Source organism: Gopherus evgoodei, chromosome 2 (assembly GCF_007399415.2).
Source record: "Gopherus evgoodei ecotype Sinaloan lineage chromosome 2, rGopEvg1_v1.p, whole genome shotgun sequence".
Lineage (NCBI taxonomy): Eukaryota > Metazoa > Chordata > Testudines > Testudinidae > Gopherus > Gopherus evgoodei.
Genome location: NC_044323.1, coordinates 248,726,208 through 248,743,421, shown reverse-complemented (window position 1 = coordinate 248,743,421; position 17,214 = coordinate 248,726,208). Strand labels below are relative to the sequence as shown.

At 45.7% G+C, this 17,214-nt stretch overlaps 1 protein-coding gene across 4 annotated transcripts in view; it reads right to left on the bottom strand.

Moving 5' to 3' along the window:
• Window positions 1–425: 425 nt before the first annotated feature.
• The window catches only part of CPNE3 (copine 3), a 76,567-nt gene continuing 59,778 nt past the window's right edge, over window positions 426–17,214 (bottom strand). For all 4 annotated transcript variants that reach the window (XM_030553404.1, XM_030553405.1, XM_030553403.1 and 1 more), the window contains 6 exons: window positions 16,419–16,552; window positions 14,102–14,156; window positions 13,955–14,006; window positions 12,983–13,116; window positions 4,338–4,574; window positions 426–1,025 (listed from right to left, as the gene is read on the bottom strand). In XM_030553404.1, the coding sequence (XP_030409264.1) occupies window positions 915–1,025; window positions 4,338–4,574; window positions 12,983–13,116; window positions 13,955–14,006; window positions 14,102–14,156; window positions 16,419–16,552 (723 nt within the window). In that variant the 3' untranslated portion in view covers window positions 426–914. The remainder of the gene's footprint in view (window positions 1,026–4,337; window positions 4,575–12,982; window positions 13,117–13,954; window positions 14,007–14,101; window positions 14,157–16,418; window positions 16,553–17,214) is intronic.

Sequence of the window (17,214 nt, the reverse complement as noted above, 5' to 3'; positions counted from 1 at the left end):
CAAGCAGAGCGTCAGTGTGTCTACTCCAGCCACGCGGCACGGCTGCTGGACATGTTGCTCTGAGTGGCATGGTAAGGGGGCCAGGAGGTTGGATAAGGGGCAGAGGGTTCCAGGGGGGAGGACAGGGAGCGGGGGCGGTTGGATGGGGCAGAAGTTCTGGGGCAGCCAGGGGCTGGGGAACAGGGGCAGTTAGATAAGCATGGGAGTCCCAGGGGGCCTGTCAGAGGGTGGAGGTGTGGATAGAGGTCGGGGGTGGGGGGGGGGTTGGATAGGTGTGGGAGTCCTGATGGGTCCCAGGAGGGGGCAGTCAGGGGACAAGGAGCAGGGGGAGTTGGATGGGTCATGGGTTCTGAGGGGGGGGGGCAGGATGTGGGAAGGGGCAGATAGGGGGTGGCAGCCAGGCTGTTTGGGGAGGCACAGCCTTCCCTACCCAGCCCTCCATACAGTTTTGCAACCCCAATATGGCCCTCAGGCCAAAAAGTTTGCCCACCCCTGCTACATCAGCTCTACAACACTGAAGAACCATGTCACATTGGGATGAATCTCCCTGGAGCAGTTCAGCCAGCTTGCTGACCATATTACACCAGCCATGCTGCACAATGCAGCAGCACTACACCCAACAACTTGGCACAGTCTATTCATGATTTTCATATTCAGTTTCTTGCAATGTTATTTTCTACCAAATTTGCCCAGCTGGAGCCTTTATCATAATCAACATGAGTATTAAACTGGGATACATCTTTGTCTCAAGTAAAAAACACTGGCAACGTATGTTTCCATGCAAAAGCAAACAGACATTAACATGTATGAATCAATGTATAAAAAAAGTCTCAAGACCCAAGTCCATTGACATGCGGGAGTTGCAGGAATCCCAACTGGGTTAGCCTCACTTGCCTCTCCCACTCAGTGCTCTCTCACTTTGCAGCAGGATTCTTGGGAGGCCGCAGTTTGTACGTGCTGAAGTAGTTTACCACTTGCTGAGGCACTTCTGCCAGGACACACTGAGACAGAGCTTCTTTGGGAGCCTTATTAAAAAAAGAACATCAAACTTCAGTCTTAACTGGTCAGAGGAGACCTTAAAAGTTTAGGTGTCATCTGTTAATTTGTCCAAACAATCTACAGCATTTCTCACCGGAATTTGCTACAGTGCCTTTGGAAAAAACGTTTCCCCGTCCACCTTTACCTTTCCAATCCTACTACTAAGCAGCATGCTTCAAAGCAGCTGATTGCCCCCCTCCTCTGCAGTGGAGGCTGCCTTTGTGTGGCATATGCAGTTTATAAAGTCTTTTGGGATCCACCAGGATAATACACACTGGAGTAAATTTTTTGCCATGTCAATAAAATCTCTGCTATGCAAAGTTAAAGTGACAGAAGTTAAGCAGCTGAGGTTGGTTAAGTGAGTTTTCATCCACATCCTATTGTCCCAACCCTCATCTGCAGTAAATGCATTGCTTGTTCTACAGTGCAGTTCCTCTAAAGTATAGTTAGTTTGTATTTCAAGATCAAACCTGTGATACTAGAAAAAAGGAAAGTTTGTGTAACTGAAAACCAGATTTGAGCACATCAGTTCTATACCTGAGTAATCATGACTGCACTGCACTAACTGGCAAACTAAATTTACAACTTTCTTTTAGTCTCAATCCGATATATTCAGGGTTGGCTTTTTGAGTCCTTCTTTTCCATTCCAGTCTGTCTTCAAGCAGTTCCTTGGAAACTCTACAGCTAAACAAATACTTTCATATAACATCCAGTCATCTAGTTTGGGTCTTCTAAATGCTTCTCTTACTCTCTATGAGTAACACACTGTTTCCTAGATATTCTTCCAATCTTCTTTTCACATGCCCAAACCAAGCCTGGATTCCTTCAACTTTTGTATAAGCTAGTACCACCTTCTCATTTCCCAAAATTTGCTCCTTCTGAATATCGTCCAACTATATAACTCCATGCATCTATCTGAACATTTTCATTTCCATTCAAGACATGCTCATGTCTCTCTCTCTCAGTGCCCAGCATTCACACCATACAAAAGTGCAGGGCTAATTACTGTCTCGTAGATCTTGCTTTCCAAGTTAATAGGCATCCTCCTATTGCAGGCCACTCCACTTCCTTCCTTTTAGTTCATGCCTTCCCTGAGTTCTGCTTATAAGTTAGTCATGGAGTTTCATTATCCTGTACTATCTCGCCTAAATAATTGAACTTCTATACCTTTCGTAGTGACTGGTCCTCAAGACTTACGTTTCAGGAAGATGACGAGACTATCAGTGAATCTATAGACCATATACTATTTTATTTCTGCTCATTTTCATGTAATTTCTTTCAAGTATGCATCACTCTAAATCTTCGTCCGCTTCATTTTTGCTCTGCCTACGAACACGACATGACCTGCACAAAGCACACGCTACTCTCTGGCAATTTTCTTAAAGTGCATCGAGCACCAATGTGAACAAAAGGCCTTTATGTACTTTGACTTTTATTAGAAATTGTTCAGTTTCTTTGACCGGCCTTCTAACTGCGGTAACAGCACCAGTGTACATGTCCTAGAGGAGCCTGATATGGTCTTCATGTATCCGTTTCACTCTCATACACCATCAGATGACTTTTCGGAAGGCAAGCCTTCTCAAGAACAGTGAGCACTACGTAAAGAGTTTCTCTCTTCTCTGCATTAAGACTGCTTGTGGAAAACATATAAAGACAGCATTGTTGATTTGCCTGGTATGAATCCAAACTGATTGTCACTGATTTATTTCTCAGTCTCTTACAAATAACAGTCTCTCAGATCTTCATGGTGTAGCTCATGGAGTTTAATGCTGCAGTTACCACAGTCTTGTGTGTCTCCTTTTTCCTTAAATATTGGTAACAATGTGCTCTTTCTCCAGACATCAGCTGAGTCCTCTTAATGAAATTAAACAATTGTATCAATATGTTCATGCCTCCCTGCCCCAGGCACTTCCATATTTCTCCTGGTATGCCACTGGAACCGAGAGCTTTCTTATTTATGTTGCTCAATGATTCTACAACAACTTCTTCTTGGATTGGTACGATCAGAACCTTGTTTGGTTGTATCATATGGCATGGTTCTCTTGGATGCTCTTCAATCATAAATCTTTAACAGTAATTCTATCATTTCTTAATCTGGTCTCATTGGTTAACGTATTTCCACTTCCATCTTTAAGCACTTTGACAGCACCAATGTCTTAAATTCTCTTACCACTGGTCTTTTCCAGTCCATATATTTTTCTCTCTCGCCTTTCTTCATTTCAAGACAGGTATAACACCCTTCCAGGGCTTTAGCCTTAGCAGCTACCACCACTTTTTTGCTTTTTTATACTCCTGAAAATTCTGCTGTTAGAGTGTTGCTTGCCAAAATTTAACACACTCTAGTCTCCAACGAAGGATGGCACTTTAAGTAATCTTTGCAGATTGCTACTTTGCCCCACATCAATATGCCCAAACAAATAGTGGAAATCAAGGAAAACTGGTGCGTTATTTTAATATGAGGGGCCGGAGGTGACAGAACAGAGCATAAAATGTACAAGAACAAGAACTAGGAAGTGAGCACCTTTGAAGCTGAGCTGTTTTATCTGCCAGTTTTCCTTTCCCCAAATTATTTATTTGTATACATCTTTGCAAAGGCTATATGACCCAATGTCAACAATATTTGTATGATGGATTCCATCTTTTGGGTTGCACACTAAAAGAGAGCTTCCCCACCATTTTGTTTGTGTCTCTGCAAAGAGGGTTTTATTTGCTTTATAAAACTACCTCAGCAGGGGCACTATATCAGAAAATGACTCCCTCACCTTCACACACACAAATTTGTTTATCAAATGATCCAGTGCATGCACACAGGGCTCAATTCGAATCTTAATCCAGATTTACAGCCAGGCAACTCCACTGACTCAAATGGAAATAATCTTCGGTGAAGTCAGAAACATGCTCATTTTCTCCTCCGACACGACACCAGCATTGGTTTAATTATGCTGAACTGCATATCAATTCTGAGGTAGATTTATAAATGACATGTCCTGAAAAGACTGGTTAAAAAGAGAGAGAGAGACAGACAGACAAGATTGCTAAACCAGGAACTGGTCACCTTTTTTGATCAAAATGATTTACTGGCAGTTCCACAGCTGAGCTGGTAGGCTCTCATCTCTTCCTAGCAGCTGATACGAAAGCCATACCTCACTGCTAGCTGAGAGTGTTTTCAGGAGGCTTTAGACCTCATTCCAGGGCCAGTCCATGTATAAACCCACAGTGGAAATAGGACCACAACTATTTACATGTTATGAAATACAGTGTATTTCCCTGGTATGTATTCAGTAAGGAATGATACTTACACTTTGGAACTGCCTAAATGGCACAAATTGTACAATGTCTCTGATAGCTGGCTCTCCAGTTGGGGACCTGAGACTTCCATTGTCACCATCAAGAAACTCCATGGCACTGAAATCAGCTCCTCCAACGCCAACAATGATAATGGACATGGGAAGCTTTGCGGCGTTAACTATGGCAGATCTGGTTGCATCAAGGTCTGTTATCACACCATCCGTGATAATTAGGAGCACAAAATATTGCTGTCAAATAAATATGCACTTTGTTACAATTGAGAACAGCAGAAGAAAAAAATATTGCATACATGCATGCAACAGGTTTGCAGGGCATAGAATGATAACTTTTCAATATGTGAAGTTTATTCTTTGTAATCAAGCATCTAAACTTGATTCTGGTCTCTTCTGTCTGGTCCAAAAACCCCAACCCTAACTTTCCCTCCCCACAAAGCACAACACACGTTCACAGCAAAGCATATAACGCCCTTATGTCCAGCTGGCAGCAATCTAAAGCAGCCACATTGAAAAGCTATCCTCAGATCTCAACTACAATGTCACTCAAACATAGGACACAGATTTTGTTGGGCAGGAGCTGAATGCAAGTTTAACTGAATATTTTCCTTTACAATCTATTTTGAAGTAACATCTTTGAAAAATGTAAATATAAAATCATGCCCAACACAGCCACGGACGCCCTAACACATAAGCCAGAGTACCAAGGAAAAAAAAGGAAGAAACTCTCCTGTATGTACTGTAGTTAGGACGTCACAAAATACTGATCAAAACAGAGTTTGTCCCGAGTGCTGAAAAAAACAGACAATGCGCCTGATTTTTTCAGGGCACCAAAAGCTATAGCAGCACTGCTGCAGATACACTTTTGTAGCACTGTACTGTAAACACTTATGACAGCATTGGAAGGCGTTTTTCTTGTCACTACTGAGCAGCAGTAGCTAAAACTGACAGAATTCTTCTATCAATGTAGCTGCATCTATAATTGGGGATGAAGGTGACCTAACTACGTTGCACAGGATGTAAAATTTTTCACAGCCACGAGTGATGCAGCTAGATCAACCTAGGTTTAGGTGTAGACCAGGCCTTAATATACCATCACTGCCAGTCAGCGGCTGAAAGGCGTTCTTCTAACATAAGTGTCTAATATGAAGAGTTCACCTAGCGCCAGTTCTATACTTCAAGGAAGTTTCAGATTTCTAAAGAAAAATTAGATGAGATACTGGGTTGGATTATTAGAAAACAGGTGGATTATTTTTTTAAAAAACATATACTCCCTCCGTTGCTTCAAATTCCTACACAAATTTCCTCTACTATACCTGCATGCCAGCTGTTTTCTAGGATTAACTGGCAAAATCTGCAATCTGCTTTTGGTGTTTTATGTAAGTAAGCTAAATTTCAAATGGAAGCCAACAGCCAGCCTACAGTACATATCTAGAATAGAAAACCAGGTTTCAACTTCAGATCTGTTTGGCTGTACAGTGACAAAAACAGATATTTTTAATAAGCAACATTAGTGCTCTTCAGTAGAAAAACCTTGAGTACTGAGTTCCAGTAGAGGGTTACAAGTTTGTCAGCTCAAAATTTGCAAGTACGGAGGGTATCAACAGGGAAAGGCTTTCAGAAAGTGTTCAAGGTACAAACCTAGCAAGGACACCCAATTCTCCATTTGTCCCCAGAGATCAATATTAAGTCAATTATGACAGTTGTGAGCTGAAGAATATTCTTGGTAACAGCATGCAAATAAGTAACAGCCTCCTCACTGGTGCTTTTAGAATCTGTATCTACTATTGCTACAATCAGTAGTTTATAAAACCTCGATTAAGTCAGGTTTCTGTATTATGTTGTTTGAAAAACCTTAAATGGAAGGCTCACATCTCCATTGTTACAAGTAAACTCCATTCAAGTTTCTTTTTGGTGGGTTGCCACCATCTCACCATCCCACTTGCTTTGGGCGGGGATTCAGTTCCAGGGACAAACCACCACAACTAAGTTGAGACCTGCATAAAATTTGCTAAACTTCGATTTTCACACTTTTATCTAGTTTATTTCAGGAACTTCAGGCAGCCTAGACTTAAACTATAATTAATCTTCTGATTGCTTTTATCAAGATATGCTCTTCAAAAGCTCCCTCCATGTCTCTTCTCTACCTTGTCTCATTGCTCTCTCCCCATCTTCACACTACTACTTGTTCCCCACCACTTTGTCCTTCCCCCTCAATAGCTCCCTCCAGCTCTACTTTCTCCACATCTGCCATGATGTCTACAAAACCCAGCCTGCTGATCATGACTGGACAGTTGATAAGCTGTGCTCATTCCTCTTCCTCCCCATGTCTTTTCCTAATCCTTCTAACCTCAATTAAAAACAAACAACACAAATCAAACAGTTTTACAATACATGTCACTAACGAAGCTGGGCCAATTCTTCATCAGGCTCATTTGCCTATATGTTGTATCCACATCCTCAACTTATCCATTTGTTTGTCTCATTAGATTGGAGGCACTTCAGAGCAGAGACAGTGTCTTTTCCAAGACAGAAAAATGCCCAGCACACTAGGGCTCTATTACTATTACAGTATGTCCAATTTATAGGGTTACCAACCCTCCAGAACTGTCCTGGAATCTCCAGGAAAAGACTGTTACACACCTTTGTAACTGTTGTTCTTCGAGATGTGTTGCTCATATCTATTCCAATTAGGTGTGTGCGCGCTGCGTGCATGTTCGTCGGAAGACTTTTACCCTAGCAACACTCGGTGGGTCGGCAGGGTTGCCCCCTGGAGTGGCACCATTATGGCACCAAATATATACCCCTGCCGAGCCAACGGCCCTTCAATTCCTTCTTGCCGGCTATTCTGACAGAGAGGAAGGAGGGCGGGTTTGGAATGGATATGAGCAACACATCTCGAAGAACAAAAGTTACAAAGGTGAGTAACCATCTTTTCTTCAAGTGCTTGCTCATATCGATTCCAATTAGGTGACTCCCAAGCCCTACTTAGGCGGTGGGGTCGGAGTGAGATGTCGCAGAATGTAGAACTGCTGAGCCAAATGCCACGTCATCTCTGGATTGTTGTACCAATGCATAATGTGACGCGAAGGTGCAGACCGAGGACCAGGTAGCTGCACGACAGATTTCCTGGATGGGTACACGAGACAGGAAGGCGGCAGATGAAGCCTGAGCCCTGGTAGAATGTGCGGTAAGGTGGCTCATTGGAACATGAGCCAAGTCATAGCAGGTGCACATGCACGATGTCAGCCAAGATGAAATCGTTTGGGAGGAAACAGGCATGCCCTTCATATTGTCACTGTGACAAAGAGTTGGGGTGTCTTACGAAAGGGCTTTGTTCGCTCGACGTAAAATGCAAAAGCCCTATGGATGTCTAGGGAGTGCAGTTGCTGCTCTCAGTGTGATGAGTGTGGCTTCGGGAAGAAGACCGGAAGGAAGATATCTTGATTGATATGGAAGGCTGATACCACTTTAGGAAGGAAGGCCGGATGTGGTCGCAGCTGTACCTTGTCCTTGTGAAATACTGTATACGGGGGGTCCACCGTAAGAGCCCGAAGCTCGGAGACTCATCTTGCCGAAGTAATGGCTACGAGGAAGGCTGTCTTCCAGGACAGGTACAGCAGCGAGCAGATTGCTAGCGGCTCAAAGGGAGCAGCCATAAGTTTGGCTAGAACAAGACTGAGGTCCCAGGTTGGGGCAGGGCGGCGGACCTGTGGGTATAAATGTTCCAAGCCCTTGAGGAACCTCAAAACCATGGGGTGAGCGAAGACCGAGCAGCCGCCAAGTGCACCTTTACTGATGAAACCGCTAGGCTGTGTTTTAGGGACCAGAGGTAGTCCAAGATGGTATGAACTGGTACCTCGGTGGGAACATTACGTTGGCCACACCAGCAGGAGAAACGTTATCACTTGGCCAGATAGGTTAACCTAGTGGAAGGTTTCCTACTACCCAAGAGTACTTGTTGCACCGAGGCAGAGCAATGTAACTCTGACTGGCTTAACCACGCAGCAACCATGCTGTGAGGTGAAGAGACTGCAGGTCTGGGTGGTAAAGTCTGCCGTGGTCCTGAGTTATGAGATCTGGGCAAAAAGGTAGGGGAATTGGGTTGGTCACCGACAGGTCGAGCAACATGGTGTACCAGTGTTGCCTCAGCCACCCTGGAGCGATCATGATCAGGTGGGTTCTGTCTCTGCGGAGCTCGAGCAGGACCCAGTGAACCAGCGGGAATGGTGGAAAGGAATAAAGTAGATGGCTGGTCCACAGCATCAGAAATATGTCTGAGAGGGATCCCGGGGAGAGACCCTGGAAGGAGCAGAACTCCTGGCATTTCCTGTTCTCGCAGGAAGCAAAGAGGTCTATGTGGGGAGAACTCCCCTTCTGGAGAACAGAATGGATAACGTCCGGACGAATCGACCACTTGCGAGACAAGAAAGATCTGCTGAGGTGATCCACTAGAATGTCCCGGACCCCTAGGAGAAAAAGACGCTACCAGGTCGATTGAGTGGGCTATGCAAAAGTCTCAAAGCTGAATAGCTTCCTGACAAAAGGAGAGGGGAACGTGCTCCGCCCTGCTTGCTTATGTAAAACATGGCCGTTGTGTTGTCTGAGCACTGAGACACAACGGCCTTGTATATGCTCTCAAAATGCCTGGCACACAAGGCAGACTGCTCTCAGCTCCCGAACATTGATGTGCAAGGACAGTTCCTGAGCTGACCAAAGGCTTTGAGTGCGGAGATTCCCTAGGTGGGCTCCCCAACCCAGGGATGACGCGTCCGTTGTCAGGGCTATTGAAGGTTGAGGTGGGTGGAAAGGCATCCCTGCACAGACCAGGTTAGGCATTAGCCACCAGGCCAGGGAGTCCAGGATGCTCGGGAGGGATCATGAGGATCACGTCTATGCTGTCTCTGCCCGGCTGGTATACCGAGGTGAGCCAAGTTTGAAGGGGACGGAGATGTAGTCTAGCGTATTTGGTCACGAACACGCAGGCCGCCATGTGGCCCAAGAGTGTGAGACAAGTGCGAGCCGAATTCGTTGGGAAGTTCAGTAGGTTCTGGATAATTGATCCCATTGCCTGAAACGGAGGCTGTGGCAAGCAGGCTCTGGCGAGTTCGGAGTCCAGGATGACCCCAATGAAGTCTATTCTCTGTGTGGGAACCAGAGTGGACTTCTCTATATTGATCAGGCCTAATCGCCTGAATAGGTTCTTGATGATGCCCACATGACAGGTAACTTGGGCCTTGGATGTCCCTCGAATGAGCCAGTTGTGGAGATACGGGAAGACATGCATCTGACGACGACAACGGAGGGAGGCAGCGACTACAGCCATGCATTTTGTGAATACTCGTGGGGCTGTAGAAAGGCCAAACGGAAGGACTGTAAATTGTCAATTTACAAAATGTCAATGGTTGACCACAAAATGGAGGTACCGCCTGTGTGGTGGGTAAATAGTGATGTGAAAAACAGGCGTCTTTCATATCGAGAGCGACATACCAGTCTCCGGGATCCAACGATGGGATGATGGTCCCCAGGGATACCATGCGGAACTTCCACTTTATCATGAATTTGTTGAGTCCTTGCAGGTCTAGGATAGGTCTTAGACCTCCCTTTGCCTTGGGGACTAGGAAATAGCGGGAATAAAATCCCTTGCCCCTTGAGTCTTTCAGTACCTCCTCTATAGCGACCATGGCAAGGAGCGTCTGTACCTCTTGCAAGAGAAATTGCTTGTGAGAGGGGTCCCTGAAGAGGGACAAGGACAGGGGGGGTGAGGGGAGGGGTGAAATAAACTGGAGGTGGCATCCCGATTTGACCATGCGTAGTACCCAACGATCCGAAATTAGTTGGGTCCACGCAGGGAGGAAATAGAGGCGGTTGCAAAAAGGAGGAAGAGGATCCTGGCAAACAACTGGTACGCTGTCCTTGGGCATCCCTTCAAAAAAGTTTGGTTTGGGTCCCGCAGGTGGTTTGGGAGGACTCTGATTTTGACCCCCTTGAGGTCCAGACTGCCTTCTGCGATTGCCTCGGCCGCGCCTTCTGCCGAAGTCTAGGCGGGGGGTAAGGGTGGTGAGGCTGGAGACTGAAGGACCTGCGCTGAGTCACCGGTGTGTGCATTCCGAGTGAGCGCACGATCACCCTGTTGTCCTTTATGTTTTGCAGTCTAGGATCAGTCTTCTCAGAAAATAGGCCTTGGCCTTTGAAGGGCAAGCCCTGTATACTTTGCTGTAACTCAAGTGGAAGGCATGACACCTGAAGCCCTGATATTCTCCTCATGGCGACTTCTGAAGCCAGAGTCCTGGCTGTGGAGTCGGCTGCAACCATTGAGGCTTGGAGAGAGGTTTTCGCCACCTTCTTTCCTTCCTGCAAAGGGGCAGCAAACTCCTGGCGGGAGTCTTGGGGAACTAGCTCCGTGAATTTTCCAATCGCCTCCCAGGTGTTATAGTTGTAACGACTAAGCAGGGCTTGCTGGTTTGCCACCCTGAGTTGGAGGTCTCCAGCAGAGTATACTTTACGGCCCAATAAGTCCATGCGCCTAGCCTCCTTTGACTTTGGAGCAGGACCTCGCTGGCCATGGCGCTCCCTTTCATTGACCGATTGGACGACCAGAGAGCAGGGAGAAGGGTGCATGTACAGATACTCATACCCCTTAGAGGGTACTATGTACTTCTGCTCAACTCCCCTGGCCGTGGGCGGAATAGAGGCTAGAGATTGCCAGATGGTATCGGCGTTTGCCTGAATAGTACGAATAAAAGGCAAGGCCACTCTTGTGGGGGTGTCAGCTGATAAAATATCCACCACAGGGTCTTCTACCTCCAGGACCTCCTCCACCTGAAGATTCATATTCTGGGCCATCCACCTCAGAAGATCCTGATGGGCCCTCAGGTCAATTGGGGGAGGGCCAGAGGAGGATGTCCCTGCCACCGCCTCATCTGAAGAGGAGGAAGAGGAGAGGCCAAGTACAAAAAGTTCCTGCGTGGGCTCTTGTTCTTGGGCGGTGTCAGGTTCAGGTGGGACCTGAGAGTCTGTCGGCGGAACGGACGCTTCATCCGTACCCGCAGGAGGGGGGGTGGCTTACAGTCGCCTCTGGCACCCAGTGTTCAGATGGCATGGAGTGTGATGCCTCTGGGGGTGCACCTTGGGCTTGATGATACACCCAAGGTGTCCAGAACGACCACTGATGGGGCCCTTGTTCTTGAGCTTGTGTCTCCCTGGAAGACTCGGCTGGGCACGTCTGAGTCACGGTCCCGTGCATAGGAAGCACTGTCCGTCTGAGATGACACTGAGGTGTGTCTAGATGGCCAAGGAGGAGCGAGAAACCCTGGGAAGAGGCTACATCTCTAGACGATCTCTCTCTGTGCGGCTCCAGAGAGCGGTGCCGGAAACGAGACCGGGACCTGCGACCGTACTGATACTGGGAGGTCGACCGCGATCTCAAAGCTCGACGCCTGGAGCAGTTGCAAGAGGCGCAGTGCTGGGAACAGTGCCGGGAGTACTGGGCCGGCAAACGGGACGGTGAACGGTGCCACGAGTGCGACCGGTACCGAGATGGAGAGCAGTGCCGGGACTGTGAGCTGTGACAGGATGGTTAGTGTGCTCATTTGCATATGAATACCGAGTTCTTTTCCAGGATCCAGCTAACTCACAGCAGTGCTCCCGTCTGAGCTTTGAGAACAAAGTGGAAAAGTTTAGAGCAGTGGTTCTTAAGCAGAGGTATGCATACCCCTAGGGGTATGAAGAGGTCTTCAAGGGGGTCATCAACTCATCTAGGAGTTTTACAACAGGCTACATAAAAAGCACTAGCAAAGTCAGAACAAACTAAAATTTCATACAGTCAATGACTTGTTTATACTGGTCTATATGCTATATACTGAAATGCAAGTACAATATTTATATTCCAATTGATTTATTTTAGAATTCTATGGTAAAAATGAGTAGGTAAGCAACTTTTCAGCAATTTGCTGTGACACTTTTGTATTTTTAGGTCTGATTTTGTAAGCTAGTAGTTTAAGTAAGGTGAGATTTGGGGGTAAGAAAGACAAATCAGACTCCTGAAAGGAGTAGAATAGTCTGGAAAGGTTGAGAGCCACTGGTTTAGAATATTTGAATACATTCTGTGTGTTACTTGCTGCTTTGGACTGCAGGTCATAACAAGGGACAAAGAGATAAGCATGTTGCTGTTTGTGACAGCCAAACCACAGCCAGTCTTACATGACTCTCGTGCAATCCTGTCTTGGTCACGTTAAGTAATGTGTGTCTCAGTTTATCCTCTGTAAAATGAGGATTAACACTTGCCTCTCTCACTTGAGGCTAAATGCTGCCCTAAAATGTGTGTTTGTATTCCAGGGCAGAACTAGATTCTTAATGTTTGTGAAGTGCTCTAATGTCCTGGATGAAAAGTTTCGTTTTTTTTAAATTGACATTCCTATCAGAGAATAAGCTTCATCTGGATGAAAGATTCTTGTTATGTACAATCCGTGAGGAAGCTGTGGCATCCATAAAGTTAATGGTACCAAACGAAACTTCACAGGGTAAGTGGATAACAAATAAGATTGGCACACTTTCAAGCACACAGAGGGGAAATGAGTAGTGTATTGCATGGAAAGAAAGAATAACGGAGGGGAACATGTACACTAAGATAAAGTACTTACTGATGCTGTCTGTTGCTGTGCAGCTGCACCAGCAAATTTAGCCACATGGTTTATTATTGGAGAAAAATTGGTTGGCCCATATAATTTTATTTGTGGAAGGCAGGCCCGGTATGCATCAATAATGCCTTGGATTCCTTAAGAAAAACAAATGGTTAAGTCTTAATATTTCATGTTAATGTTGCATTGCTATTCTGAGGCACTCAACTGTTCTGACGCCTCCTTAGGTGCCAGACATCTAAGGTAGTACAAAGTTATTTAAAATTAAGATAACGATAAAGGAAGTTGTATGTTTTAGGTGAACAGAGGCCTTTTATCAAGCCATAGCCTTCACAAGCGCTAATCTTGACTATGTCAAGATTAAAAAGATTGTTTAGGTGGTCAAATATCACAATTCTGAAATCTGACTACCTAGTTCATAACAGTTCTGCTCAGTTTAGAACACATGTCCTTGTTAGCAGTCTAAGCAGAGAGGCAAAGACTAAATGGTCAGAGAATGAACCACTGTCTCACTCCTAGGGGTGGTCCCCTCCACATCGTCAATGAGGTACCTTGTTCTAGTGGTATGGGAGAAGCCTACACTGCTGCTACCTCCAGGTAGGTGTGCTGTGAAATTTCAAAGAAGAAAAAGAACCAAAGGCTACTTCACACAAGTAAGGATATATAGCAGGAAATTCTATCCTGGTTACTGATTGAAGTTCCTTGTCTATTTAACTAAACCAGCCTGCTTAAATCAGAAGCCTCACAAATGCTCTGATTAGCAAACAGCATCTCCTTCCTTCCCATCTCTTCACGGATTTTGAAGTCCATATTCTGAATAGGTCTCACATTTCTTCTAATCAGAGACTTTTCTATACAAATTAACATCTACTGCCACAACCTTTACTGCTGTTATATTAATGGTGCCAGATTAAAACATACTACCATGCAGTACCTAGTAGAAACAAGACTCTTGTGATACTTTTTAAGACTTACCAGTGCAGAATGGATTTGATGGGTTAAAGTTTAACGGAAACTCGTGAGATACCTGTCAATACATGGAAGAGATGTTCAGGTTTTAAACATGCACTGTCATCGAATAAGTTGTTTTAGATTAGGAAGCAATTTTACACATTTGGTTACCTGAAAGGAAGGTGGAATCTGTGCACCAAATCCAAAGGCTGGAAACATTTTATCTCTGAAAAAGCAATTTAAGAGAAAATGAAGTAGCTGTTTCTCTTTAGACTCTGTTCACAATTCAAAACAATTTAACTAATCCTAGTCATAATCATAAAGCTGTTTATTAGAAATCAACAGGCAGAATTAAGGGGAAATTTCCCCTGTGTAAAGGCCAAATCAGGTCAGCAGGGAGAATTTCTTTATGTCCAAGTCAGCAGGGCACCTAGGAAATTTTCATAGTAAGATTTTTAAATGCTAAAGTGTTATGGCTGCAAATGCTCTGCTGGCTTTCGTTTAGCATTTGTCATGAGATAATCTGAGCCATGAAAACCGTAGCAGCTACCACCTACCACAGACTGTCAAGTACACAGACTATTGAGTTTGGAGATACTGCTCCTGGGGGGAATCCTGCACCACTGCACATATGCAGACTTCATGTCCTCCACAGATTTCTTTACTTCCCTGCAGAAAAATGACTGACAGGAAAGCAAAGGGAAGGCATAAGAGCAGTCATGCGACCATCCCCAGCAGTATGTTTTGGGTGCCAGGGCAGACATCACAGGTAAATCACTGTGGGGCAGGGGATGGGACTGGGGAAAACCCAGCTGGTGGCTCCCACCTTGTGCTGGGCTGAGCTGCTAGTCCCAGCTGGGCTGGGGAGGACAGGACTTCCTCTTTCCCTGCACTGCATCCACCCACCCCACTGAGCCCCAAACAGCTGTACCTGGATCCCCTCCCCACTGAGCCCCACTCCTCCAGCATCTGGACCCCTCCGACCCTCCACACCCAGATCCCCCTACCAAGCTCTATCTCCCACATACCCAGGACCCCACCCCCCTGCTGAGCCCCAATCATCTTCACCTGAACCCCCCCTTCAGAGCCCGCTGCATCCATAACCTCCCCAACAAGCCCCTGTGCATCCAGATCCCTCTGGCACCTGGATCCCCCACTGAGCCATCCACACCCAGATTGCTCCCACAGAATTCTCTCAACCCACACTAGGATCCCCCACACTAAGCCCCTCTACACATGGATCCTGCTCGGCTGAGCCTGCTTGCCCACACCTGGTGCACTTGGCATGGCAGGGCAGGGTCCTGGGGAGTGTCAGGGCTGGGTGCAGCCTCACCACTGCGTCCATGCTGGGGAAGAGGGGGGGAGAAGGGAGAGGAGGAGGAATCTGCAGAGTAATCAACTTCTGTGCAGCCACTGGCCTGTGCTCACCAATGCCATGCTGGAGCTCCCACACTTATTTCACAAATAAAACTTGCAGAATTTTAAAATATCGTATGCAGAATTTTTAATTTTTTGGCGCAGAATGCCCCTAAGGGTAAGATACTGACTGAGGAATGGACTGTACTAAGATTGGCGAATTCTGGGCCTTCTCAAGGGAATATCATTCTAGATCAACGAGGAGTTACTATTGGACCTATTTCCCAGTCCTAGCCCCCATCTCATCATTCAAATTTCTTCTATCATTAATAGATACTGACTTTCCATGATGCCCACAAACTGTACTCATGAAAATCCTCCACGTCACGTTAGAAAAGAGATTCAAGATTAAAACAAACCATAAACTCCTATACTTGTTCTCTGGGTCTCCCAATGTGATCACTGAACTGCATCCCAGACTGTAAATTCCATGGAGAACAGACTGTCTTCATATCTGTGTCACTAAATCAGAGTTGGAAGGGACCTCAGGAGGTCATCTAGTCCAACCCCCTGCTGAAAGCAGGACCAATCCCCAGACAGATTTTTACCCCAGTTCCCTAAATGGCCCCCCTCAAGGGCTGAACTCACAACCCTGGGTTTAGCAGGCCAATGCTCAAACCACTGAGCTACTCCTTCCTGTGTAGCCTGAACATACTGGTGGTATTTAAGCAGATAATCTCTGCACTGCCACCTCCTGACTCTGCCAAGGAATCTCACAGATAGCTAAATTGACAGATTTGCACCTCCATCCACTTAGAGAAAATGTCACTCAGGTACGTCCATCTGTAGTATGCTTTGACCACCTTATGCAGAGTCAAGTGGAATGTAGCTACGCACAAGCCAAAATAGACTGTACCCTTTCTCCCCAGTCACCCCCAGCAAAGGGTGAGAGTTCATTCAAAGAGAGGATAAGATGGAAGGGAAAATATGACAGGATTTTTATTCATGCTTTTATTTCCAATACTTTCAGTTCTACCAGCTTTTATTATGAGCTGTTTATGGGTGTCTGCGATAGTTACATACCCAGAATTTACAACAAGCATTTGAAAATGAGATAAGTTAAAAAACTTACGCATCATAGTCCTGAATGACCATTCCTACAGACCAAATGGCTGTCAGGTATTCATTAACCCCATTAGGGCTGATGAAATGTAGAGAGTCTGGTGAGCGAGGGTCCCCATTGGAGCCAGTAAAATCTATCCCCACCTGTCAAATGTAGCATTTGTATCAGTTAGCAGTGAGGGGAAACTGGGTTCCTAATCTCAGGCAAAATTAAACTGACAAAAAACAACAACAACTGGTACATGTACTCATCTGTCAGCTGCCATATTTAACCATATATTACTGAACATTAGAACCTTGTTTAAGGAATGTGCCCTACTCAAACATCATGAAGCTGTGGTTCCTCATGGGGACTGGTTGGCTTTCCGCCTATCAGCTGCTGTCTTATATAGGTCTTAAATGAAAGCATTCACCATCTTCTCCATGGTTGTGAAATGGACTCAGCCTCCTTCCAGGTGGAAGCTACTCAAGGAATACTACAACAGTCAAAAATTAACAGATACCTTTGCTGAAAGACCAGCCAGACACTGATCTTCTCCGGGTGAGGGCTGAGGAACATTGCCAGGGTGCAAAAAGCTTACATTGCCACGGTCTGTGTTGTACCAGTTTTGTGAATTAAACCATTTAAGGGTCTGATCCAATGTTAAGGTCTATGTATGTTGCTCAGGCTGTGCATAGGGGCCTTGAAGCCATTCTATATAGGCAGCTGAAGATTATTCTGGCATGGGGAAATCCTTGGCAGACGTAGACCTACCACAACAAGCTCTATGTGACCACCTCCAGGTGTAATGGATGTGTTAGGAGTG